Source organism: Salmo salar, chromosome ssa26 (assembly GCF_905237065.1).
Source record: "Salmo salar chromosome ssa26, Ssal_v3.1, whole genome shotgun sequence".
NCBI lineage: Eukaryota > Metazoa > Chordata > Actinopteri > Salmoniformes > Salmonidae > Salmo > Salmo salar.
The window spans coordinates 13,642,382-13,670,131 of record NC_059467.1 but is presented as its reverse complement, the minus strand read 5'-3'; the positions used below and the strand labels follow the sequence as shown (position 1 = coordinate 13,670,131).

General features: G+C 42.1%; 1 protein-coding gene across 3 annotated transcripts in view; it reads right to left on the bottom strand.

Annotated features, from left to right (window-relative positions):
* The window catches only part of LOC106587291 (phosphorylase b kinase regulatory subunit beta), a 72,974-nt gene that overhangs the window by 28,703 nt on the left and 16,521 nt on the right, over positions 1-27,750 (bottom strand). For all 3 annotated transcript variants that reach the window (XM_014175541.2, XM_014175540.2, XM_014175542.2), the window contains 11 exons: positions 26,680-26,779; positions 24,984-25,091; positions 24,766-24,846; positions 21,136-21,251; positions 19,214-19,277; positions 13,592-13,687; positions 12,818-13,015; positions 9,119-9,176; positions 8,733-8,810; positions 7,663-7,821; positions 6,850-6,944 (listed from right to left, as the gene is read on the bottom strand). In XM_014175541.2, coding sequence (XP_014031016.2) covers positions 6,850-6,944; positions 7,663-7,821; positions 8,733-8,810; positions 9,119-9,176; positions 12,818-13,015; positions 13,592-13,687; positions 19,214-19,277; positions 21,136-21,251; positions 24,766-24,846; positions 24,984-25,091; positions 26,680-26,779 — 1,153 coding nt within the window. The remainder of the gene's footprint in view (positions 1-6,849; positions 6,945-7,662; positions 7,822-8,732; positions 8,811-9,118; positions 9,177-12,817; positions 13,016-13,591; positions 13,688-19,213; positions 19,278-21,135; positions 21,252-24,765; positions 24,847-24,983; positions 25,092-26,679; positions 26,780-27,750) is intronic.

Below are 27,750 nucleotides of genomic sequence, written 5' to 3'. Positions count from 1 at the left end.
TTGAGCCTGGGCTTGTCAAACCTAGTGTATTTGATGTAATTCCCATTGAGATTCTGCTGGGGAGACTGGGAGAGATAGGCAGACCCGATTATCAAAGACTATGAACTGATCTGTATGGGTGCTGCAGCAGCGTCACCCAGAGAGCGGACACACCAGCCCAGACACTCCTGAACATGCACTTGCCATGTCAATGCCGTTGTCTCTCCCCAATACAATGAAGGCCTCTAAGCTGACAGCGTCAGCCCACATTCAAGTACCGTTTTGCCATTATGGATTAAAGTCCTATTAAAATGGGGATGGAAAACGGGACTGCGTCACCCAGAAGGAATGGGAGGGCAGTGAGTGTAAGTGTGGAGACTGACAAGTCACCTACGTGGTAATAATTGTCATAATAATGTCAAAGCCCTTTTCCAGTTCGCCATCCACATGCCGTTTTTGTATTTGTTTTTAATGCACCGAGCCTGGTGTGCAGTAACATTGGCATGGCAACTGCAGCAGCACGAGCGAGTTAGGAGACCCATATGACTGTGCCATCTAAATGGGCTCTGCTCTGGCGCATGTGACTGACCTGGCTCTAACCCCAGCGCAGTGCTCACCATGACAGATAATTGATATGCCCAGACAGGGATGATGAAACACAACTGTTGTTTTCACCCAAATAGAGACCTTTCTGATAAAGGGCACTGGGAGAGGGGTAGAGCACACCATGGGCCACATTCAGCGAGACTCACAGAGAGAATCACGTTCAGCAGCATGGCCCCCCTGATAAAAGATCAAACTGTGTTCGCCTGGCGAGGAGGTGGTCAACTTTGTAGATGCTTGCCTTTGGAAAGACAATGAAAGCCAAATTGGAAGTTATCCTGCTCACAGCTCACTATCCATTAGTGGGCTCCCGAGTGCTTGAGGCATCACTACAGACACCCTGGTTCGAATCCAGGCTGTATCACAACCGGCCCATAGGGTGGCGCACAATTGTCCCAGCATCGTCTGGGTTTGGCCGGTGTAGGCCATATTTGTAAATAAGAATTTGTTCTTAACTGATTTGCCTAGCTAAATAAATGTTCCATTTTGTTTAATGATGGCCAATAAACCAGACAGGGAGCTGGGAAAAACCACTGGGCCAAATGTATAAAAACACATTAATGCGGCTTTGATTTGGGACCGGGGCCTTGTAAAATTACTAAAACAGAGGATGTGATCAACTTTTGCTGTCACGTTAAGTGAGAGATTGCTTACTCGTTCCAGGTTCAGGTCGCCGGCAATCTCTCCTGTGCTCTTGCAGTCAGAGGGGGGCCCCGCCCTGCTCTACTGTGCTGTCAGAGGGGGGACCAGCTCTGCTCTACTGTGCTGTCAGTGGGGGGCCCAGCTCTGCTCTACTGTGCTGTCAGCGTGCCATTTGGCAGCCCTGTCCTGCTAATGAATATTATTTATCTTTGGATGCAAGGGAAAAAATAACATCCATCTGTTCACAACCATTCAGTATGTCACATCAAAACAGGGAAGAAACATTGTCTGGATTATGCATATAAAATGGTGTCCTCAGAACAGCTTAATCTATGGCGAATTGAAATCCCTCTAATGTTTGTTATACTATGTTAAAACATGCAAATTATTTTATTTTTGAACATAATCAAAATGTTCAACCTCTCCCTGTCTGAGTCTGTAATACCAACATGTTTCAAGCAGACCACCATAGTCCCTTTGCCCAAAAACACTAAGGTAACCTGCCTAAATGACTACTGACAAGTAGCACTCACGTCTGTAGACATGAAATGCTTTGAAAGGCTGGTCATGGCTCACATCAACACCATTATCCCAGAAACCCTAGACCCACTCCAATTTGCAAACCGCTCAAACATATCCACAGAGGATGCAATCTCTATTGCACTCCACACTGCCCTTTCCCACCTGGACAAAAGGAACATCTATGTGAGAATGAATTCATTGACTACAGCTCAGCGTTCAACACCATAGTGGCCTCAAAGCTCATCACTAAGCTAAGGACCCTGGGACTAAACACCTCTCTCTGCAACTGGATCCTGGACTTCCTGACGGGCTGCCCCCAGGTGGTAAGGGTAGGTAACAACACATCCGCCATGCTGATCCTCAACACGGGGGCCCCTCAGGGGTGCGTGCTCAGTCCCCTCCTGTACTCCCTGTTCACTCATAACTGCACGGCCAGGCACAACTCCAACACCATCATTAAGTTTGCTGATGACACAAGTGGTACGCCTGATCATGGACAACGATGAGACAGCCTATAGAGAGGAGGTCAGAGACCTGACCGTGTGGTGCAAGGACAACAACATCTCCCTCAACATGACCAAGACAATGGAGATGATTGTGTACTACAGGAAAAGGAGGACCGAGCACGGCCCCATTCTCATTGACGGGGCTGTAGTGGAGCAGGTTGAGAGCTTCAAGTTCCTTGGCGTCCACATCACCAACAAACTAACATGGTCCAAGCACACCAAGACAGTCGTGAAGAGGGCATGGCAAAACCTATTCCCCCTCAGGAGACTGAAAAGATTTGGCATGGGTCCTAAGATCCTGAAAAAGTTTTACAGCTGCATCATCAAGAGCACCCTGACTGGCTGCATCACTACCTGGTATGGCAACTGCTCAGCCTCGCCTCCGACCGCAAGGCTCTACAGAGGGTAGTGCGTACGGCCCAGTACATCACCGGGCCTCTATGTCAGAGGAAGACCCTAAAAATTGTCAAAGACTCCAGCAACCCTAGTCATAGACCGTTCTTTCTGCGACCGCACGGCAAGTGGTACCGGAACGCCAAGTCTAGGTCTAAGAGGCTTCTAAACAGCTTCTACCCCCAAGCCAGAAGAATCCTGAACAGCTAATCAAATGGCTACTCAGCATATTTGCATAAAAACATTGTTGGTTAAGGGCTTGTAAGTAAGCATTTCACTGTAAGGTCTACACCTGTTGTATTTGGCGCATGTGACAAATACAATTTGATTTGAATACAGTTTCCTTTGTTCTACAATGGATCTGAGAAGCCTTTCCTTCATATGGTGACACAAAACAAGCCTGTAGCATGAAACCCAGAATGCAGAAAAGGTATGAGCAAGGGGTTTAGAGTTTGACTTTCAAAAGCTTGGAAAGTTGGAAAAAGACATTCTGGGTTACTGTCAGGACTGTAAAATGAATTCCCCAACATCATTGTGCATTTAGTGGAGACACTAAAATCGACAACCTCAAATGCCTACCATGTTGCGCCTCTCTTTGTCTGAAGGGGCTTCTTTGTGCCTTATACCGTGATGGCCAATTGAAGCCCTCTCACCTTCAGACCTTATCACAGATGCAGGGCTGAGTGACAGCTCCCGGTATGCGCTGTGCTTTGGACATTTTCCATTAACCTTGTTCTGTGGCTCACAGAATCACTCAGTTAAAGAGAAAGCTGTTTCTGTTATGGGGACTAGAGGTATAAGGAATTGGCTGCCAGAGAGCAACTGTACAGTACACGCATCCAATACTGTGACTAGGTGTGTGTGTGTGATGAGAGTATGTGTACGCATGTAGAAAAGAGAGAAATGACTTACTATTTATTTGCTAATTTCATTGGTGGTGGATGAGGCGAGTTCCCCCACAAAGTAAAGCCCTTTGAGGTTACATAAAACTCCAATGAATTATTATGCGTTCGAATGCGTCTTAGCGTGTATGTGTGTTCATATGTGTCCTTCTTTGACTAAGTATTACGGTCGTGAAAATGTGTGTCTGATTAGCTAATCTGGTGTATACTTGTGTATTACGTGTTTGCAGTGCGTGTGCATGGGCTTTGATGGTGTGTGTGTTTGTGAGTGGGTGTATGTTTTAAGGCATATGGCTTAATGATATCTCCTCTCTGGCTTTTGTTCTGTGTTTATTTGGAGAGTGTTTCCTGAAACTCCCTGGGGTGTCTTTGATCTGACTCAACCTCTGAGCCGAGCAAAAGCATCGCTTCTCATGTGGAACAAACCACAGACAAGGAGCATTCATTTCACATTCTCCTCTTTTACGCTACTGCTACTCTCTGTTTATCATATATGCATAGTCACTTTAACCATACTTACATGTACATACTGTCTCAATTAGCCCGACTAACCGGTGCCTGTAAATAGCCTCGCTACTGTACAGTATATAGCCTCGCTACTGTACAGTATATAGCCTCGCTACTGTACAGTATATAGCCTCGCTACTGTACAGTATATAGCCTCGCTACTGTACAGTATATAGCCTAGCTACTGTACTGTTATATCCTCGTTACTGTTATTTTTCACTGTTGTTTTTTATTTCTTTACTTATCTATTGTTCACCTAATACCTATTTTTTACTTAACAATTGCACTGTTGGTTAGGGCCTGTAAGTAAGCATTTCACTGTAAGGTCTACCTACACCTGTTGTATTTGGCGCAGCGTGACAAACTTTGATTTGATTTAATGGTTTCTAAATACTAAACTACCCTGACACACACACACACACACACACACACACACACACACACACACACACACACACACACACACACACACACACACACACACACACACATCTGGGTCTAATGCTTACTGGGCCTGACATTCTGGGAAGTGCATAAAATAAATACACTACCAAAAATAATGTACTATTTGTATTGGTTAATAACAATTTAACATACAGTATACAGGCTCTGGGAATTTTATGACGTTTCAATTCACAGCTGCTGAGCATACAAAATTGCACTATATTCTTTGTAATATGTATAGCACTAACATTACATAAATAACACATGTACTATGTGAATCCCATTCGCTCGTGAATTATCTAGAAGTTCTCAGGGCATCACCTAGATTTGTTACCAAAATACACATTTAATGCATAGCATCAAGCTTGCTGAACAGTCAAATCTAAATGTAAACCCACTCGCCATTCTAATGTAGTGTTAATATGTGTTATTCTATTCACAGAACAGCAGAATCTAGCTGCACTGCCCTCTTCCATTCAAAATAGTTTAGCAGGTCTAGTCTAATGTATCATAGAATAGTCCTATGTAGAGTGTGCCTTTAAGTGCATTGCAGACATGATGATGCAAAGTATATCAGAGAAATGGGAACACAAATCAACCAGAAATTCCATGTGAAAGCGCAGCGCGCCCACGCACGCAGGCACCGCCCCACAGACCAAAGGGTTAGTGACGTAAAGGCAACGAGACAGCCGCTCCACGCGCTTGTGTACATTACGCAATCCCCTCCCATCGTGCTCTCTCCCCCGTTCCACCGTGAAAGGCTTGAGATGGTACCGTCGCTCCAACCTCCGCTCCAGGGTGCGCTGCTTAGCTGAGCATTTGCGTCATGAATAAAACAACAAACCTGTTTTTCCACTGGAGGTGAGATAGACTGTAGATTCATGCAGGAGGAAAGCTACACTGAAGATAAATTATGTAGACTCCTGATCCCTCTCCCTCCCATTGATTTTTACCTCTCGTTTGAGCCTTGAGCATTTCAACACAGGTTTGCAATAATACATCAAAATTTGTCCTAGAAAAATCAGAACATGACATCCGAATCAATGATATATAGAATGACGCAGACTCATGTATACACGCAGAGGGGGAATAGTAGTCTGGTCCCGTGTGGCTCAGTGTGGCTCAGTTGGTAGAGCATGGTGTTTGCAACGCCAGGGTTGTGGGTTCGATTCCCACGGGGGACCAGTACGGAGAAAGAAATGTATGAAATGTATGCATTCACTACTGTAAGTCGCTCTGGATAAGAGTGTCTGCTAAATGACTAAAATGTAAAATGTAGTTCCCTTATAGCAGGAGAATTATTTAAGCAAGGTCTGAGGAGGTGTGGTATATGGCCGATATACCACGGCTAAGGGCTGTTTTTACGCATGACGCAACGCCTGGATACAGCCCTTAGGCGTGGTATATTGGCCATATACCACAAACCTGAGGTGCCTTAATGCTATTATAAATTGGTCACCAACATCATTAGAAGAGTAAACAAGTTATTCTGATTCATAACCTTGGTATATTGTCTACACATGGCTAAAATGCTGTTTCAGCCAATCAGCATCCAGGACCCAAACGACACGGTTTATAAAGTGAATTATAGCAGAGAGGAAGAGGCGAAGCGAGAGGCTTTACTCCACCCAAACTCTGTCCACGTTAAGCAGATCATTAGTTATTAAGCAAGTAACGAGTTTTGAATGGGGGGCAATGAGAGAGGGTAGAATTTAGTCAAGATAGAAATTATACGTGATGCTTAATTTATCTAATAGTAGTTTTGTAATGTTAAGAGTGTACTGATATACACTGAGTGTACAAAACATTAAGAACACCTTCCTAATATTGAGTTGCACCCACTTTTGCTCTCAGAACAGCCTCAATTTGTCGGGGTATGGATTCTACAAGGCGTTGAAAGCGTTCCACAGGGATGCTGGCCCATGTTGACTCCAATGCTTCCCACAGTTGTGTCAAGTTGGTTGGATGTCCTTTGGGTGGTGGATCATTCTTGATACACGGGAAACTGATGAGCGTGTAAAACACTTTATATTCAAGTTGTCACTGTTGAAATTCGAGACTGTCTATGCATATTCATGAGGCTAGTACTCACTCACCATTGGATACAAGCGGTTGACGTCAACACCCCTCATCAAATATTTTAAAAAGTATTCAAATAACCAGATGTATCAACCAATTCAAAGTGAGAAACAGGCGGGAGCTTGACAACCTGCCATTCTGATCTGTGGACAACGAATCCCATTGTTAAGGCGGAGACACAAGCATCTTGTCATTATATCTAGTATCTCTGATTATAGTGATGGCCAAACACGGCTGATCATAGGATGGTCACACGGGAATGAGAGTCTAACCTGATTGGAGTATCTCATGCTGACGTTCCTCTGATCCTGGCGGGGTACGTAGCGTTTGATGGGGTCGATGTCTTGGGGGCTGATCAGCTCATCCACTGGAAAAGAGACATGGCAGAGTGGAGGGGTGAGCACACGGAGAGCACACTAAAGGTTCCAACTCATACACTGGACATACACCCCATAAAATGACCTTTCCTTACAAAAGTCCTTACTTTGTAATGAGAACCCACTAACCTGTGAGAAACTTCACAAACATATAGCAAATGCATATGTTGAACTGAATATCTGAACTCCGTGACCTCCGCAGTCTGACGTGACAACAGTATAGTGAACACCCCAGCGAGCATGCTCTATAGAGAATACCTCCCCAGCGAGCATGCTCTATAGAGAATACCTCCCCAGCGAGCATGCTCTATAGAGAATACCTCCCCAGCGAGCATGCTCTATAGAGAATACCTCTCCAGCGAGCATGCTCTATAGAGAATACCTCTCCAGCGAGCATGCTCTATAGACAATACCTCCCTAGCGAGAATGCCCTATAGAGAATACCTCTCCAGCGAGCATGCTCTATAGAGAATACCTCTCCAGCGAGCATGCTCTATAGAGAATACCTCTCCAGCGAGCATGCTCTATAGAGAATACCTCTCCAGCGAGCATGCTCTATAGAGAATACCTCTCCAGCGAGCATGCTCTATAGAGAATATCTCTCCAGCGTGCATGCTCTATAGAGAATACCTCTCCAGCGAGCGGTCAGAGAAGAGAAGGTATTTGACAGTGAGGTGAGGTCAGTGAAGAGAAGACAGAGAGACTGACCCAGCAGCCTGGCGATGTTGAAGAGGGCCTGGCCCCACAGGAACAGCATGCCATCTTGGCCCGTGTTGGCAGGGAAACGCTTCTGGCTCCCGTGCTTCTTCTGCTCCGCCACCACAAAGTCGGCAGGTACGCGGTAGTACTTCGGGATGACAGCATGGCCTGATCCACGACACACAGGACGGAAATAGATACACTTTACTGTGCTGGGTGATTACAAACATGATGAAAGGAAGGCACAAATGGAATTTCCAGGAGGTTGATACATCGAAAGGAGTGCAGTTTATGTGTCTGCTGCTCAGGAGAAAGGAGTTATCTACTCAAAGGTATCTTAACAGACACGTGAAGAAATGTCAAATTTCCAAGATGGAACGCACCGGGAGTACAATACTTTCTCTGCATAACAAATGCAAAGACACCACAAAGCCAAAGGAGGTGACAACTCTGTCTGCAACCACTGAGAAGTATTCCTGAAGCAACATGCATCCTTCAGAGGCTATTGGCTCCTGAGACTGTCTTTTAATGTGGTTTCTTAACTGGGGAGAAATACAGCTTTGTGTGAAGGCTGATATAAAAACCAGCTCCTTGAAATATGAGAACAGCTTTCGTGCACTCAGCATGTGGGAGATTAATATGGATATTGTAATACGTGTAATATGAAAATAACAGTAATCTTCACAACCAAAATGTATGTGCATTTCTCAAAGACTCCCATGGATGCCAGCATGAATGTGTATGTGAGAGGGACTAATAAGTGTTTCCCCTATACTCATTTAGCAGCGGTGGCCCACCACTGCTGAATTGTTGCCACCGCCGCAAAAAAATCGGATGTCATTTTTTGCAATATAAATATTCCTGCCGAGACACGCTTTTAAATGGATAGTCGTTGGCTTGAACAGCTAGCATGTCATTGTGCTAACGCTAGTAGCAATACACCCCCCCCCCCACCCCCGCCACCACTGCTGAAAAAAATTATAGGGGAATCACTGCTAGAGTAATTGAGTGTGTGTGTGTGTGTGTGTGTACAGTAGTTCCAGAAGAACACAGATCCCTAACGGAGGAGGAAAACTCACCATCAAAAGACTGAAAAATGATAGGCGTTAACAGGTCTTGGTATTCTTTGACTTGGGCGTTGTTCCCCCTGAAGACCCCTGGAAATCAAATACAGACAATAAAATGGCAAAAAAGTGTCAGATATTCAAGTTCTATGTAACCCAATACTCAAATCAAATCAAATGTTATGTCACACGCGCCAAATATAACCAGTGTAGACCTTACAGTGAAATGCTTACTTACAAGCCCTTAACCATCAATGCAGTTAAGAAAGTATTTATTAAAATAAACTGAAGTAAAAAACAAATAAAATGAAAATGAAAAAATAATAAAAATTGAAAAATAACAATCACATGCTATTATATTAACATCACAACCATTGTGATGTTTACTGTGTAAGACTTACCATCAATCATCATGAAGATGAAAAATATGGGAAACTCGCATTCAATGCCATCAAAAAGCTGAAAGAGAAGAGAACATTTGATTTTCATAAAAGCGTCTCTGAAGAAATTAAAAAGCCATAACACAGAGGTCACTAGTTTCCTAACCTGAAAGAGAAATACACATGGTGCATTCATCTCTAAATGTATTGCTGTGTGTCAGTGGTTGCATATTTAATACAATAAAAATGCTCAGACACCAACAATCCTTTTCGTCAGCTTTTATAATAAATGCAGCAAGTAGCAAGTGATGGCCTGTCCCAAAACACACACTTAAAACACCTGTTAACAGGTGATGACAGTTTAACAGAGGCAAAAACACTTACTTCTGAGATGCTATCGGAGTCCCAGCCAACCAGAAACTACATTACGTAGCTTTAGACGTCTCCCCTCACCACCCACCCCTCTGCCCATAAATCATCTGGGGTTGAAATGAAAAACAAGCCAAATGTAGATATGTTTGTAAAGCGAAACACCAATTGATTCATTTCAATAATTCCAAGGAGATATTTCAACAGTAACTGTGAGGATGTAATAAGTCTTCAGTCCTTTTGTTGTTGGTATTAATCATTTGTCAGATAATGTCCTTGGTTCTGTTCTGTTTTCATGTAGCATTCACAAACCAAAGGTAACATAAATCATTTCAACTTAGTGGATCAATTACCCGAGGACACACTAAAAGAAACAGACCAAAGGATATATCTGCATTACCTAACAACCCTTCTCCAAATTGACTAGCTCTCAGACAGTCACCTAAGGAATCTTTCTGGGACCAAAGCAGCAAGCTCACTTTCGTGGTATGCTTGGCTTCCTTGCCTTCTGAGAGAGGAGCACAACATCTCCCAACCCTCCTGAAACGTAATTAAGACTTTGTTATCGCCGTCTCCCATCTCTGCAGACAATCTCCATGGCAATAGGAGATAAGAGAGAGACTACAACGTAATGAATTAAAGGCTGTTAATTGGAGTGGTCACACATTTCCCAGCCTGTAGTTTGGCTGTTATAGCAGCGATAACAGGGACTGCTTCAGCCATCAGTCCATCAAATCAAAAGAAATCTAACATATGATTACCCCAACCATCTCTATTCTCCATCTGTATTCTTGTATTTTGTTATCAGCTTTACCAAAGCTATGTTGCATACCATACTGTGAGTTGTTCGTCATTGCTCAAAGGTTAGGCTGACACAGCTGGGTTATGCTAGTGTGTGTGTGTGTGTGTGTGTGTGTGTGTGTGTGTGTGTGTGTATTTGTGTGTGAGTGCGTGCTTACTTGCGTCTGTGCCAGTAGAGATAAGGTACAAAATGGTGGAGATATTTAATAAAATTCTACAGGGGTGGAGAGACCAATCACTGAGGCCTACTTGGGCAGTAAACACCAGCTATCCCAAGAGCTTTCTGCCTCAGCTATTCCACAGACTGAAAAACTATATTGTTCGACAGGATGCACTCCTTCACTTGTAATAGGTAACGTTACAGGATTTCAAAAGTCTAACAAGATATGCGTTTTCAAATTGAATAAACCTGCAATCAATGCCTTCCCACCTGAAACAGCATATTGCAGATATAAAATATGATGTACAACTTCCATTGTGATCCAATACACTCACATGTACCTTCTAGCTATTTGAGTGGGCAGCAAGAAGAGCTTGTGCATGTGCAGAGAACCATACAATCCTAGAATGTTATGTAATGGCCTACTGCATTACTTACCGTAATGGATGAGATTTCAAAATGATTTATCACGAGGCATTTTATAGTGTAATATCCAGCTTCCATTTAGGAAATGGGTTGACTGGGACCTGTTGATTGCACCTACTCTAAATCCTATAATGAAACTTTAAAGTTTAGTGGCTCAGATTATTCCCATATTACCTCCCTATGTGTTTCCCCCTGTTCAATCCAAGCTCATTAATTCTGGGAGGTCAGTGCTGCGGCTAATGCAATGATTTGCTCAGTGTTAAGTAGCTGCCCTGCTCCAAATTCACACTCTGCAGGCACAGCAGCTAATCCTGAAGTTAATATGCCTTCAGTTGGGATTTATCAATGGCAGAGCAGACACAATTGTGTGGCTTCTGTCGTAGGAAAACAAAAAAACTGGGTTTACCCTTTACACTCGTACCCGCATACGGGTTGACAATGGTAGATTTGGGCACTGATAAGCACCTAAATTGGGACGCAGTGGCTGTGGTAGCCTAGCGGTAAGAGCGTCAGGCCAGTAACCGAAAGGTTGCTAGATCGAATCCCCGAGCTGACAAGGTAAAAATCTGTCGTTCTGCCCCTGAGCAAGGCTTTCGGTTACTGACCCAACGCTCTACCACAGCCACTGTGTTCCAAGGTAGTTATTTGACTGGACGTTTGTTTATGTGAAACTCTGTGTTGTTTTTGTCGCACTGCTTTGCTTTATCTTGGCCAGGTCGCAGTTGTAAATTAGAACTTGTTCTCAACTGGCCTACCTAGTTAAATAAAAGGTGAAATAAAAATATATATACATAAAAAAAAAAAAAAATCCCTGGGCGCCGAAGATGTGGATGTCGATTATGGCAGTCCCCCGCACCGCTCTGATTCAGAGGGGTTGGGTTAAATGCGGAAGACACATATCAGTTGAATGCATTCAGTTGTACAACTGACTAGGTATACCCCTTTCCCTTACAGTAACATGCTAGAAATTACGTTGGAGCTCAGTGTCTTCACAGCGCATTATGGGTTTTGACTGACAGCTGTTGTGAACACAACAAGAAGTTGCCTCATCCTTGTTTGATGTGCAGTTACAAGATGATGTGGTGTTATGTCCTGGGTTGTCCTGAACAGAATGATCCTGTTTGTTGTTTTGTGAAGAAACTTTGCCACGGACCACGCATCTGAACGCATCCCGCGTCTCCATTCAACGCACACCAAACGGACTATCTGCTTCTCTGAATTCCCTAGTATTTGTAGTGAAAGCCTAAGACTGTAAGATCATATTTTATAATTTAGCTAGTCACTTTGGCAGTAGAACAAGCTTTGAAATTATGCCAACCTGACCCAGATTGCGATGTTTAATGGATCGTAATTGTTTAAAGGCGGGTAGGGATGCAGGGCTGTGTTCCAGAGAAAACAACTACATGTGTGCTTGTTCTAGCTCCTCAACGGCACAGCTAGGAGAGATCAAAATAGCACCTTATAGTTGAAGACTCTTCTTTGAGTCATAAAAGTGCATTGAAACTGTGTACACTTTGGAGAGGTGTGTGTCCACTTGGAAACACCAGTTAGACCTCTCACTCAAACCCTTGTCAAATTTTCAAAAGAATCTTCATGTTACTGAATGGATCCAAAGTATTTTCAGATTTGTTATGAACAAATGCAGCGGAAAGGTCAGTCAATATCAAATGAACATAAAATCAAAAGTGTAAATGTTTGGATTCACTCGTGTCAGGTGAACTGTTGTGTCCTCACCTTTAGTCTAATAATTTTCAAACTGTTCCCTTTTAATTGCTGCCATTGTTATGCATATGCTTCCATACTTGTTATGTAAGAAACATTTCAATTTAGCCCTATCCATAATAGGCCAATTCCCACGAGTGTAAGGGGTTTTAAGAGCTGAAATGGAAAAAGTCAAGTCATTGTAGCGCATGTTAGTCATCACAATCAGTCTGTAGGGTTGGCTTTTAAACTAAACCACAGACCTTCATCTCAGCCGGTTTGTAGTGTCTCCTGTTCTTGTCCTCATTGGCGGTCCTGTAGCCGTCACGCAGGAAGCGCTTGAAGCCATACTTCCCCTTTAGCTTGCGCACCACCTTGTCCAGGGTCTGACTGTAGAGGGCGTCGTCATCCACAGCGAACGCAGGGTAGCTGATGCAGGGCAGGAGGGCAGCGTCCGTATTCTGTATTGGGGTTCAAATGTGTAACATTTAAACAGATGCCAGCTTTTGATCATTTCCTAAGTAAACCCTTCACCCACATGTGCCAGCTGTCTCCGGGTAGTTAGTAAAGGGTTAAGAGACTAAGGGTCTCTCTCCCCCTCTCCCTCTCTCCCTCCCTCCCTCCCTCCCTCCCTCCCAATGGCCACTTTCCAACATTAAAGAGGCTGACATTTAATAACATATTAGTCAGAGACTCATATATAATTAAGATGCTCAACGTTTTACTTGCATAAGCCTTGTACTGTACTCCCTTCAACCCTTCACCTCCTTCCTCCGCAGCCCTCACTCCATCCCCACCTCTCTATCCCCACCTCTCTCTCCCATTAGCCCATGTCGTAGCTCCAATGCATTTCTTCCATTTCCCCTAATTAAACCAATTCATTTACAGGAGCACTTTTCTGTCTAGTTGCTCTTACTACCGGAGAAAAATGATTATTCCTCTCTTTACTGGTGAACTGGGAGACTGGTCACTAAGCCAATACATCATTTGGCACAGAGTGGTATTTAGTAATGAGTGGTTTAATTATCTTTACTCACGTGGGACCTGGATTCTCTGGGCAGGAGGGAGGACAGTGTCTGTCTGTTCCTGTTGTGGGCATCCAGGTCCACGAAGATGACAGACCAAGAGCAACCCTGCAGAACAACAGAGATGACAAGAGTCATATTCACTGGTGGTTGTTAGGTTGATGTGGGTCAGACAAGGTCTGATACTGTTTCGTGGTTGGATGAAAGTTGTAGCGCTTCCGTTTTGTCACTATGCAAGATTCAACGTAGCCTGCATGCTTACATGTTTGGACATAATGCATTTGGCAAACCTGGTCGAACACCGACTTTCACAGGCAATCAGAACTGAAAACATGAAACATCTAGGACATATTTATATTTATTCCCTTTTCGAGCACCATTTGTTTCCGTCCGTGCCTTTGAACTGTGCCACTAGTGAGCCATGCGACTGCAGGGCATGGATGGCAGCTACTGGCTGTTCCCAGCATGTCCTGATATAGGCCTGTCACACTGCAGCTGTCACCACCACTTCCACTAGCTCCCTGAAAAGAAGCCTTAATATGCAGGAAACAACATCAAATGTCACAACCATGAACACAAGCATTTCGCTACACCCGCAATAACATCTGCTAAATATGTGTGTGTGACCAACACCATTTGATATGATTTGATTTTGACAGTCGCTCACGCACGGACACACGTACCAACATGCGCGCGTGCGCACACACACACTCTCTCTACATAGCAGAAGACCTGTTTGTTTATGTTACTGTGAATTCAGCTCGGAGGATGAAGTGCTGGCCACTAACCATTTAAATAAAAGCCACACACTCAGAGCCTCCAACATCTCACCTGCCGCCTCTGCAGAGCAAAACCAGCTTCGAAAGCAGCTATATTATAACCTTACTCTTACAAAAGAGTCAGTATTACACAAACATTTGATATTTTTGGGTACAAAGCTAAAAAGCATTGTGTTTTTCTATGCTTTGAGCACAGTGCGGGGGCACTCCAACCATGAAGGGCCATCCAATCACCTCGATACCACATCATGTTGTTAGACTGCAAACTCTTTACCTACGGTATGATTACCTACCCACAAGCCCCTCTGTTGAGATGAGGGCCTGAGTGCTTTTTCTGGGTTAGTTTACTGTGACATTTTTGGATTAACACACCTCACACCTTACAAATGCTCCTGGAGACATTTCTTCACTAACACCGCAACAATGATCACATTAAGGTAAAGAAAAAACATACTAAGCTGTTTCTGCACAATGTATGCTGCTTTCAAACAAGCCAACCAAAGCTTTTAGCCATCAGAGTGACTCTCATCAGGCCTGCTTTAGTGATTTAATGTACATACTGCAGGGTTTGGTGGAATGGGATGTAAATGATTGTGACAGCACAGAACGTGGTCTCCACTGTGACCTACGCTTCTTAGGACCATACCTTTATTGACAGCACTCCACATTTTGCTGTGAAACAGGCAGTCACTTTCTAAATTGACAACCCACACCTAAAAGTTGGGTTAAGTTAGCGATTGGCTCCCGCTCAACCATTGTGCTCTGGCTAGTCATTGATTGGCTGTTGCCTCTAAGGAACACAGTAGGGGAGAGTCACTGATCATGGCTTATTCTCAGTTGAAAATCTGAAGGAAGTCAGAGGGGCACTGAGAGCAGGCCATCATTAACAACCTATGTGATGACTCATAGGCACTCCATCCCCAACGTGGGCCACACAGCAGCCCACACACCAGCCACTACTATACTACCGCCTAATGACAGGAACCAAACCCAGTGGGGCACAGAGTTTAATCTAAAACTCTGATCATCAATGAGTCAATTTAACATCATTGGCTGTGGATTAATTAGATGAAGGAGGCGGCTAAGGAGAAGAGCCCCTCATTAAATCACTGATAATAGTAGCAAAAGAGACTATAGCAATCATAAGGTGACTTCAGAAAGTATTCACACCTCTTGTTACAAAGCGGGATTAAAATGGATTTCATATAATTTTTGTCAACAATCTACACAAAATACACAAAAAAATAAAACAATATATATTGATTAGATACAGTTGAAGTCGGATGATTACATACACCTTAACCAAATACATTTAAACTCAGTTTTTCACAATTCCTGACATTTAATTCTAGTAAAAAATCCCTGTTTTAGGTCAGTTAAGATCACCACTTTATTTTAACAATATGAAAATGTCAGAATAATAAGAGAGAATGATTTATTTCAGCTTTTATTTCTTTCATCACATTCCCAGTGGGTCAGAAGTTTACATACACTCAATTAGTACTTGTTAGCATTGCCTTTAAATTGTTTAACTTGGGTCAAACGTTTTGGGTAGCCTTCCAGAAGCTTCCCACAATAAGTTGTGAGAATTTTGGCCCATTCCTCCAGACAGAGCTGGTGTAACTGAGTCAGGTTTGTAGGCCTCCTTGCTCGCACACACTTTTTCAGTTCTGCCCACAAATTTTCTATAGGATTGAGGTCAGGGCTTTGTGATGGCCACTCCAATACCTTCATTTTTTGTCCTTAAGCCATTTTGCCACAACTTTGGAAGTATGCTTGGGGTCATTGTCCATTTGGAAGACTCATTTGCGACCACGCTTTAAAATTCCTGACTGATATCTTGAGATGTTACTTCAATATATCCACATCATTTTCCTTCCTCATGATGGCATCTATTTTGTGAAGTGCACCAGTCCCTCCTGCAGCAAAGCACCCCCACAACATGATGCTGCCACCCCCGTCCTTCACGGTTGGGATGGTATTCTTCAGCTTGCAAGCCTCCCCCTTTTTCCTCCAAACATAACGATGGTCATTATGGCCAAACAGTTCTATTTTTGTTTCATCAGACCAGAGGACATTTCTCCAAAAAGTTTGATCTTTGTCCCCATGTTCAGCTGCAAACCGTAGTCTGGCTTTTTGTATGGCGGTTTTGGAGCAGTGGCTTCTTCCTTGCTGAGCGGCCTTTCAAGTTATGTCAATATAGGACTCGTTTTACTGTGGATATAGATACTTTTGTACCTGTTTCCTCCAGCATCTTCACAAGGTCCTTTGCTGTTGTCCTGGGATTGATTTGCACTTTTCGCACCAAGGTACGTTCATCTCTAGGAGACAGAATGTGTCTCCTTCCTGAGCGTTATGACGGCTGCGTGGTCCCATGGTGTTTATACTTGTGTACTATTGTTTGTACATATGAACGTGGTATCTTCAGGTGTTTGGAAATTGCTCCCAAGGATGAACCAGACTTGTGGAGGTCTACAATTTTTTTTCTGAGGTCTTGGCTGATTTCTTTTGATTTTCCCATGATGTCAAGCAAAGAGGCACTGAGTTTGAAGGTAAGGCCTTGAAATACATCCACAGGTACACCTCCAATTGACTCAAATGATGTCAATTAGCCTATCAGAAGCTTCTAAAGCCATGACATCATTTTCTGGAATTTCCCAAGCTGTTTAAAGGCACAGTTAGTGTATGTAAACTTATGACCCACTGGAATTGTGATACAGTGAATTATAAGTGAAATAATCTGTCTGTAAACAATTGCTGGAAAAATTACTTGTGTCATGCACAAAATTTGTGGAGTGGTTGAAAAAAAAAGTTTTAATGACTCCAACATAAGTGTATGTAAACTTCCGACTTCAACTGTAAGTACTCAACCCCCTGAGTCAATACATGTTGGAATCTCCTTTGGTAGAGATTACAGACGGAGTCTTTCTGAGTAAATCTCTAAGAGCTTTCCACACCTGGATTGGGCAACATTTGCCCATTATTCTTTTCAAAGATTTTTCAAGCTCTTTGAAATTGGTTATCGATCATTGCTAAACAACCATTTTCAGGTCTTTTCAAGCAGATTTAAGTCAAAACTGTAACTCGGCCACTCAGGAACATTCACTTGTCTTAATGGTAAGGAACCCCAGTGTAGATTTGGCCTTGTGTTTTAGGTTATTGTCCTGCTGAAAGGTGAATTCATCTCCTAGTTTCTGGAGGAAAGCAGACTGAACCAGGTTTTCCTTTAGGATGTTGCCTGTGCTTAGCTTTATTCTTTTTTATCCGGGAAAAAAAAAAAACAGTCCTTAACGATTACAAGCATACCCATAACATGATAGTAATGTGTTGTATTGGATTTGCCCCAAACATAACACTGTGTATTCAGGACAAAAGGTTAATTGCTTTGCCACATTTTTTGCTGTATTACTTTAGTGCCTTGTTGCAAAAGGGATACAGGTTTTGGAATATTTTTATTCTGTACTGGCTTCCTTCTTTTCACTCTGTCAATTAGGTTAGAATTGTGGACTAACTACAATATTGTTGATCCATCTTCAGTTTTCTCCTATCACAGCTATTACACTCTAATTGTTTTAAAGTCACCATTGGCATGGTGAAATCCCTGAGCGGTTTCTTCCTCTCTGGCAACTGAGTTAGGGAGGACACCTGTATCTTTGGGTATATCGATACACCATCCAAAGTGTAATTAATAACGTAACCATACTCAAAGGGATATTTCATGTCTGCTTTCTCAATAGGTGCGTCGTCCCTGGTCATTGTGGTTGAATCTGTGTTTGAAATTCACGTCTCAACTCAGGGACCTTACAGCTAATTGTATGTGTGGGGTACAGAGTTGAGGTACAGGTGTCATTCAAAAATCATGTTACACACAATTATTACATTTTGCAACTTACATTTTTAGTCTTGAACCCATTTAAGCACGCCGTAACAAAGGGGTTGAATACTTATTTACACCAGACATTTCAGCTTTTCATTTTTAAATAATTTGTACAAAAATGTAAAAACATCATTCCACTTTGACATTATGGGGTATTGTGTGTAGGCCAGTGACAAACCAAATATAAATTGAATACATTTTAAATTCAGGCTGTAACACAGCAAACATTTTGAAAAGTCAAGGGGTGTGAATACTTTCTGAAGCCACTCTATATCACTATGGGTAAGATTTTCTCCTTTCATGGTAGGTTTACATGGGACACGAAGTTGATGTGCTTTATTTGCTTGAAATGCTTCGTGCTGTGTGCATGAACAAACTAAATTTAAAAGAAAGAAATCTGTTTTGAGATAAACAAGAGCGCTAAGTGGAGGTTTTCATTCTGCCAATCCATTAGCACATATAATGGATGTTCACATTCCTGTCTTTACTTCCTCTAGACACCAAAACAAATTAATCCTACAAATGGCTGATCCAGAAAGGAGCAAGGAAATCAAGGAAATGGGAACACCAGTAATCAATCAAAGCCATTAGTGCGTAGACATCTAGCTAGTCAGCACTGCGTACAACACAAGCCCACTCAATAAAACCCCTGAGTGTAAAGTTCACTTTCCACGCACAGAAAATGTTCATCACATCACCGGCTTCAGATGAGTTCAATATTTCTCTGAGAACTGTTGTGCTATGATCATCTATAAGATCGTGAAGATGGATGGTGATCTAATGTGACTCCCGATTTGAAGTATAAATCAGTTACACACTATCTATAATGCAATCTTAATGCATCAGACGCTGTTACACCAGAGGTGAATACATAGTTCGGTCATTAAAATCCTAAACTCTTATCTTCAGAGTAAGCGAGGACAATGTCTGGGACTCTTGACAGAGCGTGGATGAAGTTGGAGAATAAATCAAAAATACCTGATTCCCAAACAGGTTGAATCCGTTGATAGCCTCGAGAGCAGCTTTGGCCAGCCCCACAGAACTGCAAAAGAAAATGTTTTAGAAACCCAATATAAACCTAAAAGCACTGTCTATGGTATTTATAATTAAATACCATAGGCTACACATTTTCTGTTCTGTTCCATAGCTCCAGGTTACATGCAAGCCTAACATGCACAGGTTACTTTATAAAAGGGGGTTTGGGTACACTTTTTATGAACCCCCTATGTATAAGGCACATGACACCCAAAACTAAACACCCCTTGACTTGTAATGAGCCTTACATTTATACTGTAAACGCCTTAAAAGTATACATTTGAATGCTTTTATAATGTAATACAAACAGGTGACTCATAGATATAATTGTTGCTGGGAGGGGGCTGAAATCATTGTGCAGTTTACTTTGCAGAGAAAATAGCAGTCAATTTCTCTGTCATTTTGTTTTCCTTTCCCTCTTAATAGTGCTCTATAAAATGAAGAAGAAGACGTGGCAAGGATAGTTGCAAGATATGCTGACCTATAAAAAGGTGTTCAATCCCACAAACGGAGCCCAAATTCTACAAAAATGCAGAAAATATAGTCGAAACCAGCTCTCCGAAAGACAACTTCCGCTCCTTCTCTGACAAAATCAGCAGCAATGATCACAGTCGAGCAACATGAGGCATTTTGAAAGTCTATAGATTTTTTGGGGGGCTGAACCTGCCTGGACATACGCGTAAGAGCTGTCAACAGTTCTGAGCGAGTGTGACGCCTTGGTCGAAAGTTTTTTTTAAATGAATGTGCACACGGTGCTGTAGATTCAGGAAGCAGGGTGGCATTGGCTGATAATATTAACAAGTTGCAGACTATAAAGCACAACACACTATATTGTAATACTATTTTCACAAAAGGGAAAAACATACATACAGTAACATACCATTCAATGTTGTAATTCATCCAGATTGATATTGACAGCTTCTGTCAACACATCCCAATGTGTGCAGTCAGGATTAACCCTACTATAGGAGTGGACTGAAATTGGAAATATAATGCAGCTGAACAAAGCAAAATATTACTACAGTTTTTACGTCTATAATTTGGTTGCGCTATCTTTTACTTGGTAAGAGACTGCCAAGGGGTAATCCAAGAGCTCGATAGGACTAAAGCGTAACCATTTTTGCACAAACTCAATACCGTCTAGGATGGATGACATTAACATTGTTTTATAATGACTTCCATTTTCCTTTCAGCTGAGCTTGAATGTCACGATTTAAAACTCTAGACGAAGGCATTTATCACAGCTTTCTGTGACACACACAGGCCTACCTCTCCATCGGCAATCTGGTACACTGAGTTAATGGAACAGTTTTTTCCCCCCCATTGTAAATGCGCCTGAAACTCGGTGAATGACTCCGCATTGAGATAATGAACTCGGAAAGTTGCTGCATGTAAAATTGTGATTCTGCCCCCGCAATTGTTCTCTATTTACATGCTGCTTATTCATGTGTATTATGGAAACTGAACTACAAAGCAGTCATTCTGAATTTGACTAACGAACATGGTGTCGAATTATTGTCTGTACAGAATGCAACGTCTGTAATTTTTCTATAGAAAATGGTGGTAAGTTGCAACCAATTTTCATGCATTCTTTAGGAGAAAACAAAGTTTTCCAGAGATAAGGGACAGAGGAAACAGAATCATTATTGTGGTCTTAAGAGAGGGAGAGGAAGATCTACTGTTCAAATGATAGGCCATCGACATGCACGGTTTCCCCTTTGCCTTGACTACCCTAAAAACTCTGATGGAAATATACTCTCTTTGTTTTTGTGGAGAGATGAACACATTGTGTGTGGAGACTGTGTCAAGCAGTGTATTCATATCTTTATAAATCAATGTATTCACTAGAGGAGGAAAAAACAGACCTGGAGTGCAACTCAGTGCTTCCATTGTTGTACTTGCTCCCTCTCTCCCACATGCCAAAGTCAGGCACTCTGTACGCCCTCTCTACACAGAATACCAGGTTCTGGATGAACGATACCTGCAGAGGTAGAAAACACAACAATGTCACATGAATCTCTAGCGAGATCTCTCAATCTCAACATTGAACACTTTCTCCCTGGAATTACAGTGCATTAGGAAAGTATTCAAGGCTCTGGAGTTTTTCCACATTTTGTTACGTTACAGCCTTATTCTAAAATTGATTCAATTGTTTTTTTCCCTAATCAATACCCCATAATGACAAAGCAAAAAAAAAAAAAAATTATTTAGCAAATGTATAAAAAAATAAACATAAATATCACATTTACATAAGTATTCAAACCCTTTACTCAGTACTTTGTTGAAACACCTTTGGCAGAGATTACAGCCTCGAGTCTTCTTGGGGATTGAGCTACAAGCTTGTCACACCTTGTATTTGGGGAGTTTCTCCCATTCTTATCTGCAGACCCTCTCAAGCTCTGTCAGGTTGGACGGGGAGCGTTGCTGCACAGCTATTTTCAGGTCTCTCCAGAAATGTTCGATTGGGTTCAAGCCCGGCTCTGGCTGGGCCATTCAAGGACATTCAGAGACTTGTCCCGAAGCCACTCCTGCATTGTCTTGGCTGTGTGCTTAGGGTCGTTGTCTTGTTGGAAGGTGAACTTTCGACCCAGTCTGAGGTCTTGAGCACTCTGGAGAAGGTTTTCATGAAGAATCTCTCTGTACTTTGCTCCGTTCATCTTTCTCTCGATACTGACTAGTCTCTCAGTCCCTGCCGCTGAAAAACATCCCCACAGCATGATGCTGCCACCACCATGCATCACCGTAGGGATGGTGCCAGGTTTCCTCCAGACGTGGAGCTTGACAGTCAGGTCAAAGAGTTCAATCTTGGTTTCATCAGACCAGAGAATCTTGTTTCTCATGGTCTGAGAGTCTTTAGGTGTCTTTTGGCAAACTCCAAGTGGGCTGTCATGTGCCTTTTACTGTGGAGTGGCTTCTGTCTGGCCACTCTACCATAAACGCCCGATTGGTGGTGCTGCAGAGATGTTTGTTCTCCCATCTCCACAGAGGAACTCTGGAGTTCTGTCAGAGTGACCATTGGGTTCTTGGTCACATCCCTGACCAAGGCCCTTCTCCCTCGATTGGTCAGTTTGGCCAGGCGTGCAACTCTAAGAAGGGTCTTGGTGGTTCCAAACTTCTTCCATTTAAGAATGATGGAGGCCAGGTTCTTGGGAACCTTCAATGCTACGGAGATTTTTTGGTACCCTTCTCCAAATCTGTGCCTCGACACAATCCTGTTTCTGAGCTTTATGGACAATTCCTTCCACTCCATGGATTGATTTTTGCTCTGACATGCACTGTGGGACCTTATATAGATAGGTGTGTGCCTTTCCAAATCAAATCAATTGAATTTTCCACAGGTGGACTCAATCATGTTGTAGAAACATCTCAAGGATGATCAATGGAAATAGGATGCACCTAAGCTCAATTTTGAGTCTCATACCATAACGTATTTCTGTTTTTTATGTTTAAGACATTTGCAAACATACAAAAAATTAACTGTTTTCGCTTTGTCATTATGGGGTATTGTTGGTAGATTGATGAGAGAAAATGTATATTTCATACATTTTCTAATAAGGCTGTAACGTAACGTGGAAAAAGTCAAGGGGTCTGAAAACTTTCCAAATGCACCGTACTGTGTCATCATATTGTCAAAAGGGGTCACAACTTCTGAAGAATGTATTCACATTTAAATGGAATAAACTATTCTCCAATAACTCCCATTTCATGCAAATATTCAGTAAGAAAACACACTAACATTTTGCCATTGATGTCATTAACATTTGTGTGCTGCAAATTAAAAGACAAACATCACCCAGTCACATGAGTAGTCAAAATCATGTCCTTAATTTCATCTTGATCAAGGAGGAATGACTCTCCTCTATGCAGCAGAATGAGACTACAGGAGAGAAGGAAACTCAGAAAATATTTAAACGATGACTTCAAGGCCATGAAGAAATGTTTTTAAAGTACCAGGGGAGATGTGACTGACAACAGTTTTAATTTAAAGTGAGGGAAACAGAGAGGCCATAAAGCGTACAAAAATGGGACAGGCAAGGAGGGAAGACAGAGAACAAAATAGAGCCACTGAAATTGGGACATTGTGGGTTATTTTACTTGGGGATTGAGTAGAATGATTATTGTAAGGTTCTTTCTGGCTTTTATTTTTACAATACAAAACATACACATAGAAAAGACAACATACAGACACACACAAACATCAACGACATCACACCTGCTCATACCCACCTGTTCTCACCCCTATCTCCAGTGCCTGCCCTACTCTCCACCACATGTCCTCAAACTGTCCCATTTTGTTCCTCTTCGTCACCCACGCTCTTTCAGTATTTAGATAATGAAGCACATGATTTTTCCATTTGTCTTAACGATGGAAGATCTTTCTGGTATCTTAATGAATGTTACGGTCACAAATGGACGCATACACAAAACACACAAAGCATCTACCTGTATTAATACCGCAATGACGATTCAATTGAATTGAACTTCCAGTCAGGAAAATATACTGAACGGCTAAGAGACAAAATTGGACTAATTATATTTTTATTTTAATCATTTAAATACAGTGCACATTAAGAGTCCTATTTCCTGCTTATTTGTTCTGATGTAGATTAATAAAAGGATGCATGCTCGTTGATTTCATGTTCATGCTCTTGTATTATGCAGCTCAATAAGCACTGTTTAAACGTGCAAATTAGGTCTGCTTTGCAAATAGGGCTGGCCCCATTGAAGCTACACAGGCAATTTGTTTGCCTTTGGGAGAAAAACAAAAAAAACTTTTATAATGTGAGGGTTTCCTTTGCTGTGAAACAAAGTGCATGTTCACTGTAATTGCTTCACAGCATAATGTTCTAGAACAGCTCTATTTTTGAAGATAAGTCTGGATAAACAAAAGCTTTTTCTGAAGGCAATAATTTCACCCCTGTGCCCAAAAGTAAAGCTCCCAGTGAGCAGACAACTGAATTAAGAGATGAATTAATGAATTTCAAATCTCCCAAAGGGCTATAAAAAGCAGGAGACAGAGAATTAACAGCACTACTGCTGCAGCCACCTTAAAGTACCACTTTAACAAATTAGTTACTATTACTTTAGCTGTTCGTTTTACCATGCCTCCACTCAATAACTTCCTCACTAATGAAAAAGGGTGCTGAATAAGTTAGTGTATGTCGAGAGGCAGGCGTAATGAATTTTACATCTGTTATATAGTCATAAAATAATCACATTTAAATTGTTGCGTTTCTAAAGATGCATGCCCCTTTAACAACCGCTGCCTCTACTATTACCATTGACTGCATCAGGGCACTTTGGCACACGGGAGCTTTCTTTGTTTGCTTTGATTATAGTCGTGTCTGTATGTTTGTTTCTGCTCACTGCTGACACAGGGTTTCCCCTTGGGGATCAATAAAGTATCATCAACCTGTCTAATCACTATGAAGAAGCCATGTTGTGTAAGAGTCACGCTGAGCAAGAGGTCATGTGACTAGGCCAGTGGGCCGTACCTCATCCGTGTTGTAGATGATCTGGAGGCCGGAGCAGATCATCTCCACCAAATAGAGCAGGAACAGGGACAAGGCATCAATCTGACAGAGGGAGACAGGGAGATGGTATTTAAAAAAAACGTACGACCGGAATCCGTTCGGACTTCATTCATTATCTACAGTATAGGGTTTTGCCCTACACAGCATCAAAAGCTGCCAATGTTTGTGAGAGGGTGTACCTGTAGGTGATGGTAGTCATTGTAGGACAGAATCTCATCTCCTGTGTCTACATTGAATATTGAGTGCAGGCACTTGGAGGGGCTGGGATCCTGTTTGAATTGTTCCACCTGAAATAGAGCGAATGTGAAGAAAGAGAGCGAAAGGAAGAGAAAAAGAGAGAGAAAGGGCAAATAAAAGAGGAGTCAGTCCATAAAAGATGCATCTTACTCACTGGGCATCTTTCCATTATTTATCCTATCCTCACAAAGGTAAGTGAGGTGAAAACCAGGACTGGGATGGAGACATCATTAGGATATTCCACTGCGTCATCACTAGGACACACACTAGAATTTTCCTCAAATGACTGGCTTTGAAGATATGAGCAAACCACCCATAAAAATTGTCACAGGACAGGTATGCATTAATGTATCTGTAAATATTTCAAACAGACATACCATTTCTTTTATCAAGGTGCATTTATCAATTCATGTAAAAGATGTACACATATGACTTTCCTCCTCAAACCATCTCAGGTCAGATTTGAGTGATTCACACAGAGTAACACACTCTGGGTGAGTTTGCTTCACACAGCACACGAGCGGATAATTTTGTGCCAACATTTGGTACTGACCGAACCATTCACCCCCTTCCGGCACACTTACTTTTTCACCTCTGTTGGCTAGTTGTCAGGTCAACAGGGGCATACCACTGTCCCAGATTTACACTGTTCTGTTCTGCTGAGCTTGTCAACCCACTGGATAACTAATCGGTTGGGAAAATGGCTGAAACGGCAATGTAGTCTATAAGACGAACAAAGCAGTTAACTGTTGCGTTCCAAAATAGCCTAACATTTGTATTGAAAGTGCATTTTCACAATAGTGCAGTTTATGAATCTTGTCAAATGTCACTGTGTGATCTTAGCATGAAATAAATGGTTCCGGAGTCATATCTGTCAGAACACATTTGAGAAGCATGCGTTGTGTGGCTAATCCGTTAAGACTGTGTTTAGTTTCCTTGGTACATTGTGGTAAACTTTGATGCCCTCTCTTTAATGCCTTTTATGGCTCTGTAGTTTTTTTAATATGGTAACATTTGCTTCCTGGTCCCTCTATATTGTGGGTTCATTAAAAATGGCATGTTCTCTGTGAATGCAAGAGACAGATGTTAATGAGTGCTGCACTGTGTAATTAACTGAAGAAACGGTGCATTATAATTAAGACACTGGAAAGCGTTCCCATAAATTAGGTCGTCAAGGTCATGAGTAAATGAAACAAAACAATTTCAAAGGCAACAGACCAGAACATTAGAAAAAACACAGGGATTTAAGAAGAGTGTTCGATTGTACTAAAGCTGTAATTATGCATTCATAGAGGTCTATAAACAATATAAATGCTGCTATTTTGACTGAACGATCTGCTCAAATACTTTACACAAAAGTGTTCTGCTGAGGCAAAAACCATTTGGAAACCTCTATGTTATTCCATCCACATAAAGATACAACCAATCCAAGCGTGAGATAGTAAAACGCTGAAGCATGAGAACAGAGAAGATCAGTAAAAGGACAGAGATCTTTAACTTCCCCCCCATTAGTGAGAGTTTCTGTGTTTGCTAAAAATCTATATTCATTACTGGATAATGGCATTTGTTTAGATCACTAAGAATGAACTACAGTGTTTCCTGTGGTCCTATGGTCTGACGTTTCATTTGTGGACTCACCTTGTCAGACTGGCGCATGTAACAGTAGAGGATACCCCTCATGCACTTGATGGCTGAGTGCTCCAGCTCATGGGTGCGTCCCATGTCATCATCGATGCGTCTGCGCGTCAGGGGTGATCGTCGCCATGTGCCACAATGAGACAGAGAAAAACGGCCCAATGAGCAGAAGAGCACGTTAAATCCACCTAAACGATCCTACTTCACTGCACAAAATTACCAGGGTCTGGTTATCCTGTCTGTGCCTACAATAATGGTACATATTAAATGAGACAACTTATTGTATTTGTACACAGTTATAGACAGGTTTTAAATCCTATTAGGACATTAACAACAGTTGTTATTCCTTTGTCTTCCAAAAGCATAACACAAGCAAGGACATGCTACGTTCCAATTGATCACCCATCAAATACATATTTGAAAATCACCCAAATGCTTCCAGTATACTATTGACATAAACAATGGCATCGACATAACATTCGCAAAGTATTCAGACCCCTTTATCCACATTTTGTTACGTTACAGCCTTAAATCTAAAATGGATTAAATAAAACATTTTCCTCATCAATCTACACACAATACCCCATAATGACAAAGCGAAAGCAAATTTGCAAAATAAAAAACAGAAATAATGTATTTACATAAGTATTCAGACCCTTTGCTATAAGACTCGAAATTGAGCTCAGGTGCATCCTGTTTCCATTGATCATCCTTGAGATGTTTCTACAACTTGATCGGAGTCCACCTGTGGTAAATTCAATTGATTAGACAGGCACACACCAGTCTATATAAAGGTCCCACAGTTGACAGTGCATGTCAGAGCAAAAACCAAGCCATGAGGTCAAAGGAATTGTCAGTAGTGCTCCAAGACAGGATTGTGTCGAGGCACAGATCTGGGGAAGGGTACCAAAACATTTCTGCAGCATTTAAAGGCCCCAAGAACGCAGTGGCCTCCATCATTCTTAAATGGAAGAAGTTTGGAACCACCAAGACTCTTCATAGAGCTGGCTGCCCGGCCAAACTGACCAATCGGGGAGAAGGACCTTGGTCAGGGATGTGACCAAGAACCCGATG